This window comes from Megalops cyprinoides, chromosome 2, assembly GCF_013368585.1.
Source record: "Megalops cyprinoides isolate fMegCyp1 chromosome 2, fMegCyp1.pri, whole genome shotgun sequence".
In the NCBI taxonomy this organism is placed as follows: domain Eukaryota; kingdom Metazoa; phylum Chordata; class Actinopteri; order Elopiformes; family Megalopidae; genus Megalops; species Megalops cyprinoides.
Genome location: NC_050584.1, coordinates 50176546 through 50192234, shown reverse-complemented (window position 1 = coordinate 50192234; position 15689 = coordinate 50176546). Strand labels below are relative to the sequence as shown.

At 47.1% G+C, this 15689-nt stretch overlaps 1 protein-coding gene across 3 annotated transcripts in view; it reads left to right on the top strand.

The window, feature by feature from the left end:
• Positions 1 to 15642, top strand: part of usp24 (ubiquitin specific peptidase 24) — a 47587-nt gene extending 31945 nt beyond the window's left edge. For all 3 annotated transcript variants that reach the window (XM_036520918.1, XM_036520917.1, XM_036520916.1), the window contains 33 exons: positions 309 to 471; positions 753 to 908; positions 2870 to 2940; positions 3188 to 3348; positions 3629 to 3690; positions 3801 to 3992; positions 4411 to 4525; positions 4933 to 5077; positions 5455 to 5574; positions 5836 to 5961; positions 6184 to 6282; positions 6476 to 6558; positions 6648 to 6789; positions 6938 to 7057; positions 7324 to 7544; positions 7789 to 7913; positions 8100 to 8241; positions 8348 to 8498; positions 8641 to 8736; positions 8842 to 8945; positions 9360 to 9473; positions 10602 to 10809; positions 10986 to 11075; positions 11165 to 11267; positions 12094 to 12215; positions 12332 to 12445; positions 12758 to 12823; positions 13347 to 13413; positions 13666 to 13744; positions 13867 to 13942; positions 14089 to 14175; positions 14675 to 14785; positions 15182 to 15642. In XM_036520918.1, the coding sequence (XP_036376811.1) occupies positions 309 to 471; positions 753 to 908; positions 2870 to 2940; positions 3188 to 3348; positions 3629 to 3690; positions 3801 to 3992; positions 4411 to 4525; positions 4933 to 5077; positions 5455 to 5574; positions 5836 to 5961; positions 6184 to 6282; positions 6476 to 6558; positions 6648 to 6789; positions 6938 to 7057; positions 7324 to 7544; positions 7789 to 7913; positions 8100 to 8241; positions 8348 to 8498; positions 8641 to 8736; positions 8842 to 8945; positions 9360 to 9473; positions 10602 to 10809; positions 10986 to 11075; positions 11165 to 11267; positions 12094 to 12215; positions 12332 to 12445; positions 12758 to 12823; positions 13347 to 13413; positions 13666 to 13744; positions 13867 to 13942; positions 14089 to 14175; positions 14675 to 14785; positions 15182 to 15244 (3894 nt within the window). In that variant the 3' untranslated portion in view covers positions 15245 to 15642. The remainder of the gene's footprint in view (positions 1 to 308; positions 472 to 752; positions 909 to 2869; positions 2941 to 3187; positions 3349 to 3628; positions 3691 to 3800; positions 3993 to 4410; positions 4526 to 4932; positions 5078 to 5454; positions 5575 to 5835; positions 5962 to 6183; positions 6283 to 6475; positions 6559 to 6647; positions 6790 to 6937; positions 7058 to 7323; positions 7545 to 7788; positions 7914 to 8099; positions 8242 to 8347; positions 8499 to 8640; positions 8737 to 8841; positions 8946 to 9359; positions 9474 to 10601; positions 10810 to 10985; positions 11076 to 11164; positions 11268 to 12093; positions 12216 to 12331; positions 12446 to 12757; positions 12824 to 13346; positions 13414 to 13665; positions 13745 to 13866; positions 13943 to 14088; positions 14176 to 14674; positions 14786 to 15181) is intronic.
• Positions 15643 to 15689: the final 47 nt, after the last annotated feature.

Genomic DNA, 15689 nt, shown 5'->3' with positions numbered 1-15689 from the left:
CATAGGCCTTTAAAATATTGGCTTTGGATGAATGAACATGGATAAAATTCACAGCTGAATGAGTTTGCCTCAGGATAAACATGCATAAATCTCATCTGCTCTCCTCACAGTAGTACTGCCAATCAAGCAGATGCCTAGCTGCATTGAATACTGATAGTTCATACAAAAAATGGCCTAAGTTATGAGTAAATCGTGGGTAAAATTGCAGAGGTATTCCATCTATAAGTTGCCCTGGGTCTCTAAATTGCCATACTGTTGCTCCCCTGGTATTTTGTAATTTTCTTGTCTTTTTTTGTCACTGTGGTCAGACCATGGAGGTTAGTGACTTCACATCGACAGTTGCCTGCTTCATGCGCCTCACATGGGCAGCTGCAGCGGGACGGCTGGACCTTGTGGGCAGCAGCCAGCCTATCAGAGAGAGCACCAACTCCCTGTTCCCCCTGGGCGTTCGCAGTCGTGTCAGCAGCACAGGTGAGGCCTAGCACCACACAGCGGAGTCTCGTCATGGAGGTTGGGTGGAGCAGTGCACCAGCATGAACATTATGTTGTGCTTGCCACATAGCACTTACTTTAAATATTACATTCCACTAGAAAGAGCACAAACAGCAATTTCCTGTCAAATGTAATGCTTATATGGCCTTGTAAAAGCCTGGCCCTTTTTGAAGGATGTTGGATCTGGTGGTTTCTTCTGTTGGTTACCTAATAATTTTGAGATGTGTTCTTCCCTCTTGTGCTCCCTCTGCCTGTCACAGGAAGTAACTGCAGCTCCAGCAGTGAGGGGGAGGCGACCACACTGCATGCAGGAATCTGCGTGAAACAGCTGTGTGTGTCTATCAAGGACACTATCATTGCCCGGGAGGCCCTGTCACTACTTGTGACCTGTCTGCAGCTGCGCTGCCAGCAGCTCTGTGAGGCCCTTCCGCTGACTTGTTCGCTCTCTCTTTCACACACACACACACACACACACACACACACACACACACACGCGCACGCACACACATACACACACACACACACACACACACACACACACACACACACACACACACACACACACACACACACACACACACACACACACACACACACATGCACACACACACAAACACACACAGACTCGGGAAACATAGTTGCACATTCACAGTCTCGAGGGCACTTGTAAATGGACTTGCCAATGTCATTTTTCAATTATTTTATACTGTAATATTTTCATTAATGCTGTAGCAGCTAATGGTGTAGTTGAGTGAAGTAAAGTTTACCTGCAAATTTTTATTTTATGAAAAATAATTTGAAAGGGGCATCATCCTTTTTGCAGTTCAGCTCAGTTCAGTATTTCACAGTCCTTGTTTACTTCACACAGGCAAGTACACTATATGGCCAAAAGTGTGTGGACACCCCTCCTAATTATTGAGTTCAGGTGTTTCAGCTACACCGATTGTTAAGGTGCATAAAATCAAGCACATAGCCATGCAATCTCCATAGACAAACCTTGGAAGTAGAAAGGGTGGTACTGGAGAGCACAGTGACTTTAAACGTGGCACTGTCATAGGATGCCATCTTTGCCACAAGTCAGTTCATGAAATTTCTGCCCCGGTCAACTGTAAGTGCTATTATTGTCAAGTGGAAGCATGTAGGAGCAACAAAAGCTCAGCCACGAAGCAGTAGACCACGCAAACTTACAGAGCGGGGTTGCCGAGTGCTGAAGCGCGTAGCACGTAAAAACCGCCTATCCTCTGTTGAATCACTCGCTACAGAGTTCCAAACTGTCTCTGGCTGCAACATCAGCATTAGAACTGTGCGTCGGGAGCTTCATGAAATGGGTTTCCATGGCCGAGCAGCTGCACACAAGCTCAACATCACTATGTGCAATGCCAAGCGACGGCTGGAATGGTGCAAAGCACGCCGCCGCTGGACTCTGGGGGCAGTGGAAACGCGTTGAATCACGCTTCACTATCTGGCAGTCTGATGGACGAATCTGGGTTTGGCGGATGCCAGGGGAGTACTACCTACTGTGCCTACTGTAAAGTTTGGTGGAGGAGGGATAATGGTCTGGGGCTGGTTTTCAGAGTTTGGGCTAGGCCCTTTAGTTCCAGTGAAGGGTGACATGAATGCTACAGCATACAAAGATATTTTAGACAATTGTATGTTTCCAGCTTTGTGGCAACAGTTTGGGGAAGGCCCTTTCCTGTTCCAGCATGACTGTGCCCCTGTGCACAAAGCAACTTCCATAAAGACATGGATTGACGAGTTTGGTGTGGTGTGGAGGAACGCCAGTGGCCTGCACAGAGCCCTGACCTCAACCCCACTGAACACCTTTTGGATTAATTAGAACGCCGGTTGCGAGCCATGCCTTCTCGTCCAACATCAGTGCCTGACCTCACAAATGCTCTTTTGGCTGAATGGGCACAAATTCCCACAGACCCACTCCAAAATCTTGTGGAAAGCCTTCCCAGAAGAGTGGAGGCTGTTATCGGTGGGGGGCAACTCCATATTAATGCCCATGGTTTTGGAATGGGATGTCCAATAAGCTCATATAGGTGTGATGGTCAGGTGTCCACATACTTTTGGCCATATAGTGTACCTACCAACCCACCAAGAACTGCTTCATGTCGAATATTGCCCATCTGCCACATTGCATCCTTTTCTACCTGAATCATTTTTGTCTCATATGTTACACAGACCAAGGAGTACATAAAGTCTATTTTTATTTATTTATCTATCTTTAGGCTAATCCTTAAAAGTGGTTCATGGAGAAGTCCAACACAAGCTTAGCAGGACAGAACTGCAGTAGGACTTTTGATTATGTAATTATTATGACTCCGCTCCAGTTCGGAGATCTAATCTATTGCTCTTTGTTACTCATTTCTAGCTTCATTTTACAACTTGCCTTGTGTGAGCGATTTCATAATAGATATACTGCTTGGATCACCCAGTGAAGAGGTAGGATTTTTGAATGAAATATGCCTGCCATTGCGACTGTTTCGTACTCTAGGCAAAATTTTTTTTATAATAGAGTTAAATGAAAACCAAAGTAAAAATGAATGAATACTCCAGCTTGTGTAAGTCTTATGTGTATTTGTAAAAACTTTCATGACTCAGTGATTTCTGTAGCAGGTTTTACATTATCCTTTGTTGTAATAAGTGTGTGCTCAGATGAAGATTGATCTGAGTTGCCTCTGTGTTTTAGATTCGGCGCGTGGCCTGTGACCAGCTGTACACGCTCAGTCAGACGGACACCTCTGCCTACCCAGACCTGCAGAAGCCCAACCTCTTCCTCCTGAAGGTGGTTCTCACTGCCCAGCTGCCGCTGTGGTCCCCCACCAGCATCATGAGGGGCATCAACCAGAGGTCAGACCTCAATCAGCTCTGTGATAGGATGCCAAGGTCATCCTATACTACTGATCTATAGCCTGGAGTCCCTTTAGACCCCAGACAGCTCTGTGATAGGCCATCAGGATGTGTCCTTGGAGTCATATTGCCTGGAGTCTTTTTTTACCCATTTTTTGTGGGATACTGAATATCAGAAGGTTTTAAATTAAGGCTCTTTTTCTGTGGATCGACAATGAATGATGATTTTGAATATTGCACTTGTTAAACATCCCTCTGTGCCTGCTGATCTCTCTTCTAGGCTGCTGTCTCAGTGCACTGAATATTTTGACCTGCGATGCCAGCTACTGGACGATCTGACCTGTGAGTCTGCTAAGCCCACAGTGTCTTATTACTAATAATTGTGGTTGTTTGTGGTTTTCTTATTGATGTGTTTTGGGGGAAGGGCGATGCACGACTCAAGTCTCTCTCAGCCACAGAGATGGAGCAGCTGCAGATCAGCCCCGCAGTCATGCTGGAGGATGAGATCAACTGGCTGGACAATTTCGAGCCCACCTGGACGGCAGAGCTGGAGACCAGTGAAGCCGACAACATCCTGCAGGCGGGCCACCTGCGCCTGATCAAGACCCTCCTGTCCCTGTGCGGAACGGAGAAGGAGCAGCTGGGTGAGTTTGCCCAGGACCCCGTGCATACACTGTCGTCTTTGAGCAATGAGAGAGGAGTACTACGTGTGCAGCTACTCTCTGTACATTACATTACGTTACATTACGTTATCGGATTTAGCGGATGCTCTTATCCAGAGTGACTTGCATAGGTTACAGTTTTTTACATGGTCACCATTTACTTATATAGCTGGATATTTACTGAGGCACTTTAAGCACTTTGCCCAAGGGTACAACAGCAGTGCCCCAGCAGGAAATCGAACCAGCAACCTTTCAGTCACAAGTCCTGCTCCTTACCACTATGCTACACTGCCGCCCCATGGCCTCACACTGCCGCCTGAATACATTCAGCATGCAGCATCATCAAGCAGAGCATTACTTTTTTGCGTTAGTTTCTGTTTGTGGCTTGTTTCCGGCCCAGGCCCTTCGCTGATCCAGCAGCTCTTGGACGACTTCCTGTTCCGAGCCTCGCGCATCATTCTCAACAGCAACAACCCCTCCAGCTCCTCGGCTCCCATCCAGGACTTCCACCCGAAGTGAGAGCGCCTCTTACCCACTCATTCACACACAGTGACAGCATGTTCCGCTGTCATCTTCTGTGAAGCGCATGCCAACATTGGGGTTCCAGTGGTGGCGTAGGTTTGTTCACCAGAATGAACTGACCCTGGGTTTCAAATTAAAATAACAATGCAGGGTGCTGTCTTCTGGACAGGAAGATGGTATCAGTTGTGAATTTAAGACATTAGATTACATTACATGCATTTAGCAGATGCTCTTATCCAGAGCGACCTCCAGCACAATAGAACATAAGCGTATCCATTCGAGTTAAAAGAAAGAATAGCGGCTCTGAGAAGAACTTGAGTGTTGAAACTGTGCCCATGTCCATAAATGGAGTGTGGTGTGACTGGGTGCTGTGCTCACCCCTGCGTCTCCCCTGCATTAGGTGCAGCACGGTCAGCAGCAGACTGGCCGCGTATGAAGTGCTGGTCATGCTGGCGGACAGCTCCATCACCAACCTGCAGCTGATCACCCGTGAGCTGCTCTCCATGCACCACCAGAGTGACCCCTCCCTCACCAAGGAGTTCGACGTGAGTGCAGAGCCATAGCGGGTCCTGGCTTGAGTGGTGAATGGTTGGGGAACTAATTCTGAATACTAAGACCTCTACTAAGCCATTAGAGAAAGTAGTTAAGTTGCCTGTAAAAGAATCCATATGCTTTGGCATGTGAGTCAGTATGTGAATGTTGAAAGCGGGGCGACATGTAATTGTATGGATCAGTTCATAATGAAGAAATAAAGGAAACATCGAATAAATATGTTGCATTGTTCTGTTAAAGTAAGCGTGACTCATGTAAAATCATAAACAGCGTAAAACTGTATGTGGAGTGTGCCAGTCGGCTGTGATTGCGCAGCGTCTGGTAGTTGTAGTCATGTGACAGTAACGTCTGTGCTGTTGTGTTCTGTCAGTACCTTCCTCCTGTGGACAGTCGCTCGGTGTCAGGGTTTGTGGGTCTGAAGAACGGTGGGGCCACCTGCTATATGAATGCAGTTTTCCAGCAGCTCTACATGCAGCCCGGCCTGCCGGAGGTGAGAGGACTCGGAGAGGGGGAAGTAGTACATGTTTCCCAGCATACCAAGGGTGTGAAAAGATTAAAGGGAACTTTGTTTAATGTTGGTGTACTTAGCAGGGCTCTTCCACCAGGTGGGGACAGATACCCAGTGTATAACCAGGATGGAAAAGTAATATTTTGAGAGCTGAGCTGCGCATGAGTTAAGTGTTTGTGTGTGTGTGTGTGTGTGTGTGTGTGTGTGTGTGTGTGTGTGTGTGTGTGTGTGTGTGTGTTCTAGGCCTTCCTGTCTATCGAGGATGAAACGGAGAATCCAGAGGAGAGCGTGTTTTGCCAGGTCCAGTCCCTGTTTGGCCACCTGATGGAGAGCAAGCTGCAGTACTATGTCCCAGAGAACTTTTGGAAGGTGGGCTACCCAGTTATGTGGAATAGTTATTCCCTGATTGCATTACATTGTATTTTCATAGAGGTCTTCCTGTTGTAGCCCGTAGCAAACAAGCAAAAAGGCACAAACACGTTTGATTACAGTGCATCATGCCCTCTCTATTCAACGTTATACAGAAGAGCACAGGACTGCTTCTACAGTCTGTGTTATTGGTGCGTGATTTGCGGTTTTTGCTCTGTATAGATCTTTAAGATGTGGAACAAGGAGCTGTATGTGCGTGAGCAGCAGGATGCCTATGAATTTTTCACCAGCCTGGTGGATCAGCTGGATGAGCACCTAAAGGTATAGATAAGCAGCTGTCGTCCTGTCCTTATATCCACACTTGCTTACTCTGTATCAAGAATTATACTGTATGACATTGGGGGAAAAAAAAACTTTATGACCCTGAAAATAATTCTGAAAACCTCTCCAAAGTGGTTCTGACCAGTCGTTTGAAGTGCTATATTCAAGCTGCTGTTGTTACCATGTGTTTCAGAAAATCGGAAGAGAGCAGATTTTCAAGAACACGTTCCAAGGCATTTTCTCGGATCAGAAGATCTGTAAGGACTGTCCACACAGGTATGGTGTGCATGAGCAGACTGACTGACACTCCCCGTCAGTGCTGGGCAGGTGCGGTAAACCACTCACCTGCTTGCTGATGCCCACAGGTATGAGCGGGAGGAGACCTTCATGGCCTTGAACCTGGGGGTGACATCCTGCCAGAGTCTGGAGATCTCCCTTGACCAGTTTGTCCGAGGAGAGGTCCTTGAGGGTAGCAATGCCTACTACTGTGAAAAGTGCAAAGAGAAGGTACGTTCAAATCCACAAGCATTCAGTTTATTGATGTATGATATATACATATATATATATATATATATGTATATATATATATGTATAATGTGTGTATGGTTCTGTGCATACATTGATCTGTACATAAACCTCTGTTCACTGACTCCAGAGAACCACAGTAAAGCGCACGTGTATCAAGTCACTCCCCAGTGTGCTGGTCATCCACCTCATGCGCTTCGGCTTTGACTGGGAGAGTGGGCGCTCCATCAAGTATGACGAGCAGATAAGGGTAAGGACAAGCTAACCACCTCTGATACTGTAATGATGGACAGGATAGATCAATCACTGGAAGACTGGTTCAATTGTTTTCATTATTTAGTGTAAATTTTGTCTTATAATTTTGCCGTATCCCCCCAAAATGCCATGAGTTACATTCTATGAATTGGTATAAATCAGTGTGTCTGTGAGTGATAGGTTTTGCATCTTACTGGTGGAAACAGCAGTGCATTGTGGGATACACATATTCATTGTCCACTTCCTTCTTTCTGACACCAGTTCCCCTGGGTGTTGAACATGGAGCCCTACACGGTTTCGGGTATGGCGCGCCAGGACTCCAGCTCTGACCATGGGGAGAATGGCCGAGGCGGGGAGCCCGGCTCAGGGGGGTCACCCCGGAAGAAGGTCACTATCTCGGAGAACTACGAGCTGGTGGGAGTTGTAGTGCACAGCGGTCAGGCACACGCCGGACACTACTACTCCTTCATCAAGGATCGCCGGTGAGTCGCAGTGGAGGCAGGTTTTTGACAGGAGGAGGTCAACAGCTGAGCTCAGAGCTCTGCAGGCAGCTTGTATCACTGGCACAGTTCTCCCAAGTTACTTTACTGTCTCCACATTTAAGCGTCACCATTATAGAAAACTGCTCAGAATAGCACTAGAGGTTAGGTTAATATAAAAATGCAGGCACCCAGCCATATAACTGTAGCAGGGCCACCAAACCTGGATGGTTTTCTTTCCTTCTAGGGGAAGTGCCCGTGGCCGATGGTACAAATTCAATGACAACGTCGTGGAGGAGTTCGACATGAATGACGAGTCTCTGGAGTATGAGTGCTTCGGAGGAGAGTACCGGCCCAAAGTTTACGATCAGTGTGAGTCTCAGGTTCAGGAAATAGCTGCTTCTCCACTTTGTCCTCCGTCTGTGTGAGGGAGGAAGGAAGACCGAGCCTTGTCTGCCCCATGAGCTATCTTACACAGTGCTTTAGTAGGCACCTGTAATGCGGGCCATACTTTTGCCTCTTCTCACCTGAAACCCTTTTTGCTGCTGTTTCCTACAGCCAACCCTTACCCAGATGTGCGCAGGAGATACTGGAATGCGTACATGCTGTTCTACCAGCGAATCTCAGACCAAAACTCCCCTGTCCTGCCTAAGAAGAGTCGCGTGAGCGTGATGAGGCAGGAGGCCGAGGACCTGTCTCTGTGAGTACTGCGGTGTGCCCAGTCACGTCCCACAACGCCCCACGCTGCTGTTACACATACACCTGTTTGTCACGTCCCTGCTTTACGATTGTCCATCTCTCCTCAGATCTGCCCCCTCGTCCCCTGAAATCTCCCCTCAGTCCTCCCCGCGCCCCCCAAGGGCCAACAACGACCGGCTGTCTTTGCTCACCCGCCTGGTGAGGAAGGGTGAGAAGAAGGGGCTGTTTGTGGAGAAGATGCCAGCCAGGATCTACCAGGTACCAGCATCTGGATTACTGCAGCTGCTAATGCTTTTTATAATATAATTTTATGATCCAGCAAAGGTGGATGTTGCACTGCCGTACGGCTGATGTTTTTAAAGATGTCTCCTCAGATATAGCTGCCTTTCTGTTTCAACAGATGGTGAGAGACGAGAATCTCAAGTTTATGAAGAACAGAGATGTATATAACAGTGACTACTTCAGCTTCACCCTCTCACTGGCCTCAGTCAATGCTGTACGTTATGGGCATCTCTTTCTCTCTGTGGGGAAAATTTAGGGTTTCAACCCAGCTGCAGGAGCTGATTGCAGCGGAGGTCACACTGTGCTTTCTCTCCTGTAGACGAAACTCAAGCACCCATTTTACCAAGCCATGGCCAAGGTCAGCCTGCAGCTGGCGGTGCAGTTCCTCTTCCACACGTACCTGCATACCAAGAAGAAGCTCAGGTATAGCCCTCGAGCACGAGACCACAGTGACGGTAGCTGATTGAGCAGTTACATCGTATTTGTGGATGCAGTGTCGGTACAGAAGGGATGCCAGTATTGCAGATTGAGACAGTGATGACAGTTGATGACAGCAGGATGGAACTGTTGGATGACACAGGTCTAGGATTGAGATTTATGAGATAAATGTGACTGACAAGGTGGCCCAAAGCTAAAAGTAGTTATCGCAGACACAGTGATGTTACCAATGAGGCAGTGACTGTCTGGGAGCAGTCAGAGCTGTGTCCTGAGTCATAACCTCTGTCTTTCTCTTCCCCTGTCTCTCTCTTTCTCCCCCCCCCCCCCCCCCCCCCCCCATTTCCTTCTCCCCTTCATTCCCTCTTTCTCCCATCCCCTCTCTCTCTCTCTGACCTGCAGGGTAGACACAGATGAGTGGATCACCACTGTGGAGGTTCTGCTGTCCAAGAGCAGCGAGGCCTGCCAGTGGATGGTGCAGTACCTGGTTGGCCCCGAGGGACGGGAGACCATCAAGTGAGTGCGTCTACAATTAAGGATGACAAGGACACAGATAATATTCCCTTTTTAATTTATTCTTAAATGTTTTTTCTAGTCAGCATGATACTGTCATCCTAAGTAAAGAGCAACTATTTAATGAACAGGAAATACAAGAATTTCCTCTGCTGTAGGTGTCCCAAGGCTTGCCATTCATGTTTTTCTACATTAGACGTCACTGAGTTGACACAGATAATGGGGAAATGAGCACATTAACACCACTTGCACTTTAAGATGAGCACATAATGGAAGGATTTGATCAGCCTGCAGGTTTCCTTCTCGCTGCTGTGTTCCTCTGATCTGTTATTGAGGGCAACTCCCCAGTCCACATGGGCCCATTGCCACTGCAGCTTTGAAGGGTGATCTCCTTCTATTGTTCTGCTTCTCTGGCCTTGGGCCCAATTTCCCGCATGTGCATGCCAAGTCAAGTCAGGCTGGGGAAATGGGCTGCACCTGTGCAGAGGAGGTGTGGTGGCACTTTGTGTTTGGATTCGCCGGAGAAAGTAGTTAGAAGTGGTCTTGAGTTCAGGAATGTAAATATTTAGACCGGGGGGGGGTGAAACGTGCTGATTGGAAGGAGTGGCTAAGGAGGGGGCTGCTGCATGATTGGTTGTCTGCATCGAAAGTTTGGGCAGCTCCATCACGCCACGTTCATGTCAAGGCCAGGACGTGTGTCGGAGCATTGACAAGCCAAGCCCACTTTGAGAGACAACCCATCGCACCACTGCCCGGCCTGCCTTTACTTGCAGAACAGCAGGATGTTGGACCTGCTCTTTGCAGGATGGGTGGGCTCTGAAATGCTTCCAGCACAAGACATAATTACAGATTAGGAAATGTTACCACATTACAGTTATGATTCCTGATACAGGGTTCATCCGGTGCCAATCCTAGAATGTGTTGTCATTTTTTGTTTGCTCCAGGTACCATCTACTTTTCTGGTTCTTCTCACTGTAACTCTGTGATACTCATTCAATACAAAATGTGAAGTTGTAATGAGAAAGTCATCAAGACAGAGCCCAAGTGTCTTCAAAACTGGCTTTGTGTGACAGAATCAAGCTGACCTCTGCTACAAGTGAGCCCTCTTCCCCTCTCTCTCTCACTTTGCAGGATCTGTCTCTTGGAGTGTAGCGTGCGGGAGGTGCGAGTAGTGGTGGCCACCATCCTGGAGAAGACGCTGGAGAGTGCCTTACACTTCCAGGACCCAGGCCTGGACTCGCTGCTTGATGTTCTGCTGTCTCTGCTGGACAAGGATGTCCCTGAAAACTGCAAGAACTGTTCTCAGTACTTCTCCCTCTTCAGCAACTTTGTGCAAAGGGTGAGGTGCAAGATTCTGAAACAATGAAATTAGCTTCAGTTCACTTCGGCCTTGCCGCGTACCACTAATTAATTCTGAATATAGGCTCACACAGTAAAGGAATGAATTGCATTGGTTGATAGAACTGTGACCCATGAGAATTGTAATCGTGACCATCATTGTGTTCAATTCCTCAGGGCTATGGACCTTGTCAGCTGCTGCTGAAACACGCTGCATATCGCAGAATGCTTATCTTCCTGCTGGGACCCAACCGGCAGAACAACCAGGTAAAAGCTTGGGCCCCCCAGGCCTCCGTAAGGATCGGCAAATTTTCTGTGTCATTTCACACTCAGACGTTGCCTGTGTCTGCCCGCAGAATCGGCGCTGGAGCTCGGCCCAGGCCCGGGAATTCCTTCACCTCCACAACACCCTGGCGCTGGTGGTGCTCCACTCAGACCTCTCTACACAAAGGACTGTCGGTCTGTACACTCCCTCACTACCAGTGTTTATTGGAAGAAAATAAATAGCTGCTAGCTGTCTCTCTTTCGTTACTACCACATGTCAATCTTTTGAGTTAGTGTGCTGCTCTGGTGTACTGCGTAGATCCTGCACCTACAGGTGTCTGCACATTGACCAAACTGTCCTCGTCTGCCAGTTCAGGTGTAGATGTGCTTGAAAAAGCAGGTCTCTGTTTTAATTGCTTTAACACCTCTGTCACTCCTGGGAGGGAGGGGATGTGGACATGTATGAGTAAAATGTATTTGCTTTGGTTTTTATGTTTTCTTGCTAACAGGGGACGTCTCCAAAATTAATGTATCACTTGACTGAAGTAAAGCTGAAAAGAGAGAGCACTCTAAATTTCATCCATACCCAAATATTAAATGTGGAGCTGGATGTCCTGCTCAAGTCACGACATGCTTAGCTCTCTCAGGGTTTGAGAATGCAAGTTACAAAAAAATGCCACTTGGCTGGAAACACTGTATTATTTTGTTATTCTACATCACCATGTGTCTTACGTGTCTTGAGGCCTGTTGGGCTATCACCAGACTACCACAGGAGGTAGCCAGTAACATTTCACACTTTCACTCTCCAGCTCCAGTCAGTGCAGACCAGGGTTTGTCTTTTCCTCAATCAGGCTGCACACTCCTTTCAGTTCAGAGAAAGCTTATGTCAACCCCAGTTTTCATGTATCTCACACAACTACTGGCACCACACCTTGGACCCCTTGCTGTTAGGCAGAACGTCAGGATTGTAAGAGGAAGCGGTTGACTGCACTGCTGCTGATGCCTGTTGATTGTCTCCCAGCTCCAGGCCTGTACAAGCACAGTGCCACCGGGAGTGTCCCCGCCTCCGCTTCCCTCCTCCCCCTGCACGCTGACATCGAAGCCTCGCTCTTCAAACCAGAGGGCCAGCCCTACCTGCTGGAGGTAATTCTGCATGCACAGGGCCAACTTATACTGCTTCTTGCAGTGGTCTCATGGAGATGGTATAGAGGTCAGAGGTCTAGGGCTAGGCCTGATTTGTCTCTGTGTGTCTGTGTCAGGTGATGTTTGCCATGCGGGAGTTGTCTGGGCCACTCTCCTTCCTGATTGAAATGATCACCTACTGCTCCCTCTGCAATGAGCATTTCTCCCTCGGCGTGCTGCAGCTGCTCAAGGTATCACAGCGCAAAGACGGTGACCCACAAACTCCTGTCCTTGTGCTTCCTTCATGCTTTTAAACTGAAACGTTGGCAGTTAATGGTAACGGATAGAAGCAATAGGGAATGTCACAATGTTGGACAAATCTGCTTTATTTTTTTTTTCCTGCTCTATTCACAGATGTAGCTGTTTCATAATAAGATGGCCGTTTTTTTGGGTTTTTCCTTTTAGACCCCATCTCTGAAATCTTTTTTTATGTTTAAAATAAGGATACTATTTTCCTGCCATTTCTCAATCCTTGATTAGTTTGTCATCTCCCTTCTGCTCAGAATCAGCTGGAGACTGCCCCTCCTCATGAGCTGAAGAATGTCTTCCAGATGCTGCTTGAAATCTTGGTAAGTGAGGCTGGGGGGGGGGTCTCAGTGCAAGTGCAGGATCACTCAGGGTTAAGCTTTTGTGTGAGCGCGCTGCGATTACACCAGAACACACACTGTGGCTGAGTGTAAACACCAGGAATCACTGCAGGTGTAAGTGCAATGTCAACACAGGCAACCGCCGCAGGTCCACTTCAGCATAGCGTAGAATTAGTGAATTGGCTGCTGGCCGCAGATTGCTGAGTATCACATGTTTCATGTTTACTTAGCCAACCAGTAAATCTTTGACTTACCTAGAGGTCAGGAAAAGTTATATTTTAGCACTGAAAATTACTTCCTGCTCTGATACCCATGCCTTTGTTTGTTGTTTTTGCTTCTTTTAAGCCTACTGGAAGTTTCCCATGTCTAAATCTACTTCCCATACATGGAGAACAATCCGATGTTAGATTGTTGAACTAATGCTGCAGTATTGAAGCACTTTCCGTGGATTTGCAGTGTTGTAAAAACATATGAATTTGATTTACTTCATTTGATTACTTGCCAGATGGTTGAAGACCCGCTGCAGTCACAGAGACTGAAGTTTGCGTTCGAGTCAGAGAAGGGGCTTTTGGGTAGGTATCATGTCCATCTCAGATGTGGGTCTGTTTTCATACACACAACCTTCTGTTTCTCCGGACTAGTGAAGGAAAACCTGCAGAAATATTAAATCAATCAAAGCAAAGTGCAGTGATCGAGTAGCTGTTTACTGGCTGTAATTTTGTACTGTCTAATTTTGGAGAGATTAACAAGTAAATACATTAATATTTAATACATGGAATAATACTGTTTGCTCCACCAATATTGATGCACCATCTTTCCTGCAGCTCTGATGCATCAGAGCAATAACGTGGACAGCAGCCGCTGTTACCAGTGTGTCAAGTTCCTGGTCACTCTGGCCCAGAAGTGAGTCATTCTCTCTCGCTGACCCCCGTTATCCTCACCAACGTCAATGACCTATCACTCGCGTCATACTCTCAGCTGTTGAGGTTATTTGGAGGCTCACTGTGATTTCTGCACCTGCACAGGTGTTCCCCTGCCAAGGACTACTTCAAGGAGCTCTCCAGCCACTGGAGCTGGGCCGTGCAGTGGCTGCAGAAGAAGGTAAACGTGTGAGAGTCTCCACCGTAGCTCCGCTGCAGAGTTGGCTGGCTGGCACGGTGTGGGCGAGATGAGCATGCTACCTGCTGAGGGTTAAGCTGATTTAACTGAAGGTTCTGAGCTTGTGGTTTTTTTTTTTTTCCCTGCAGATGTCAGAACACTACTGGACGCCTCAGAGTAATGTTTCAAACGAGACGTCCACCGCCAAAACTTTCCAGCGCACAATTTCAGCACAGGTATGTCACTGCAGCGCATACCCTACACCCGCACACTGATGCAGAAAGAGCCAGGGGATTGCAATCCTATGGATTATATACAAGCATGAAGAAAGCATCACTTCTCTGGAAGGGGATATATTATTGTGTGAAATTAATCCTCAAAGTGTGAAAATATTAAGTATGGCTATATATAACTACAGTGATGTCATATAGTCAATTTCATTGTGTGTGTATACGTACTCATACATATTTATTAATCATTGTAGCACACAGTGAAGTTTTATAGTTGTTGCCCTGAATATTCACTATTAAACATACTCACTACTGCTATACACTACCTTTTTTTGGCTGGATGATATCTTTATGCATGATTGTTTTGGTTTATGGCTGATTTGTAGCATGTGGCCAGCATTGATGCAATAATGGTCTGGAAGCTCAGACTCAGACCTAATCATTAATTAGGTGGCAGTGAGCCACTGGAGATATTAGGTATTGATGCTGTCCCTCTTCCACACAGGACACACTCGCGTATGCCACTGCCCTCCTCAATGAGAAGGAGCAGTCAGGCAGCAGCAACGGGTCCGATGGAAGCCCTGCCAATGAGAACTCAGACCGCAGCCTGAGACAGGTAACTGCCCCTCTTCCATCCAATACATTATATTACATTACAATCAACTAGCGGATGCTCTTACCCAGAGCAACTCCCCGCACAATGGAACAGAAGTATATCCATTGAAGTTGAATGAGCAACATTGTCAGATTAGGCTAACAACACTCCCAGACCAGTGAGTGTGAGCATAAAACTATTCAAGCCCTACCCCAGTTTAACGTCTAAGCATCCCACTGTGTGCATCATGGCATCTGAGGCAGCTCAGTGGTAAACCATGCAGAATCCAGTCTTGGTACAGTTGCTCTTGACCTCAGCGTCCTTGGCATGGAGAATGCACTGGATCATGGATGCCAGCCCTGTCGTTTTGTAGACCTGCTGTGCAGGCAACACTCATGCTGTCCCTCTTTGTCTCAGGGTTCGGAGTCACCCATGATGCTGGGAGATTCCAAGAGCGATCTGGAAGATGTGGACTCCTAATTCTTTTCACCAGCAAGAGGGGAGTTTTCCACATACAACAAAGGACCCTGAAAATCCCTCCATCCCGATGGAGACACAGTGTGGCTTCTTATAGCCTATCAAAAGACTGCAGCTGATGATTGATCTCCATGATCAGTCACTCCAGAAGTGATAAAAATAAACCCGAGCATTTGGTCTCCCCATCACCACAGCTAAAAGGACTGGAGTAAATATACACTTCTCTTTGTCAGCAGGAGCCATGCTGCTGCTAATCATTCACAGTTAATTTGGTCCTTATTAAGGGGCTTTACAGAATTCAGAAACAAAAAAGGGTTAATGTGTGACTAGTATCCAACCACACATGAAGGTAAATCCAGTTGTTGTTTTTTTATCATACAGAGCTACGCAACAAGAGAGGTGTGGAGACATTCATTTTAAAGTTGATTATGTTCATTTTTGCCAATGT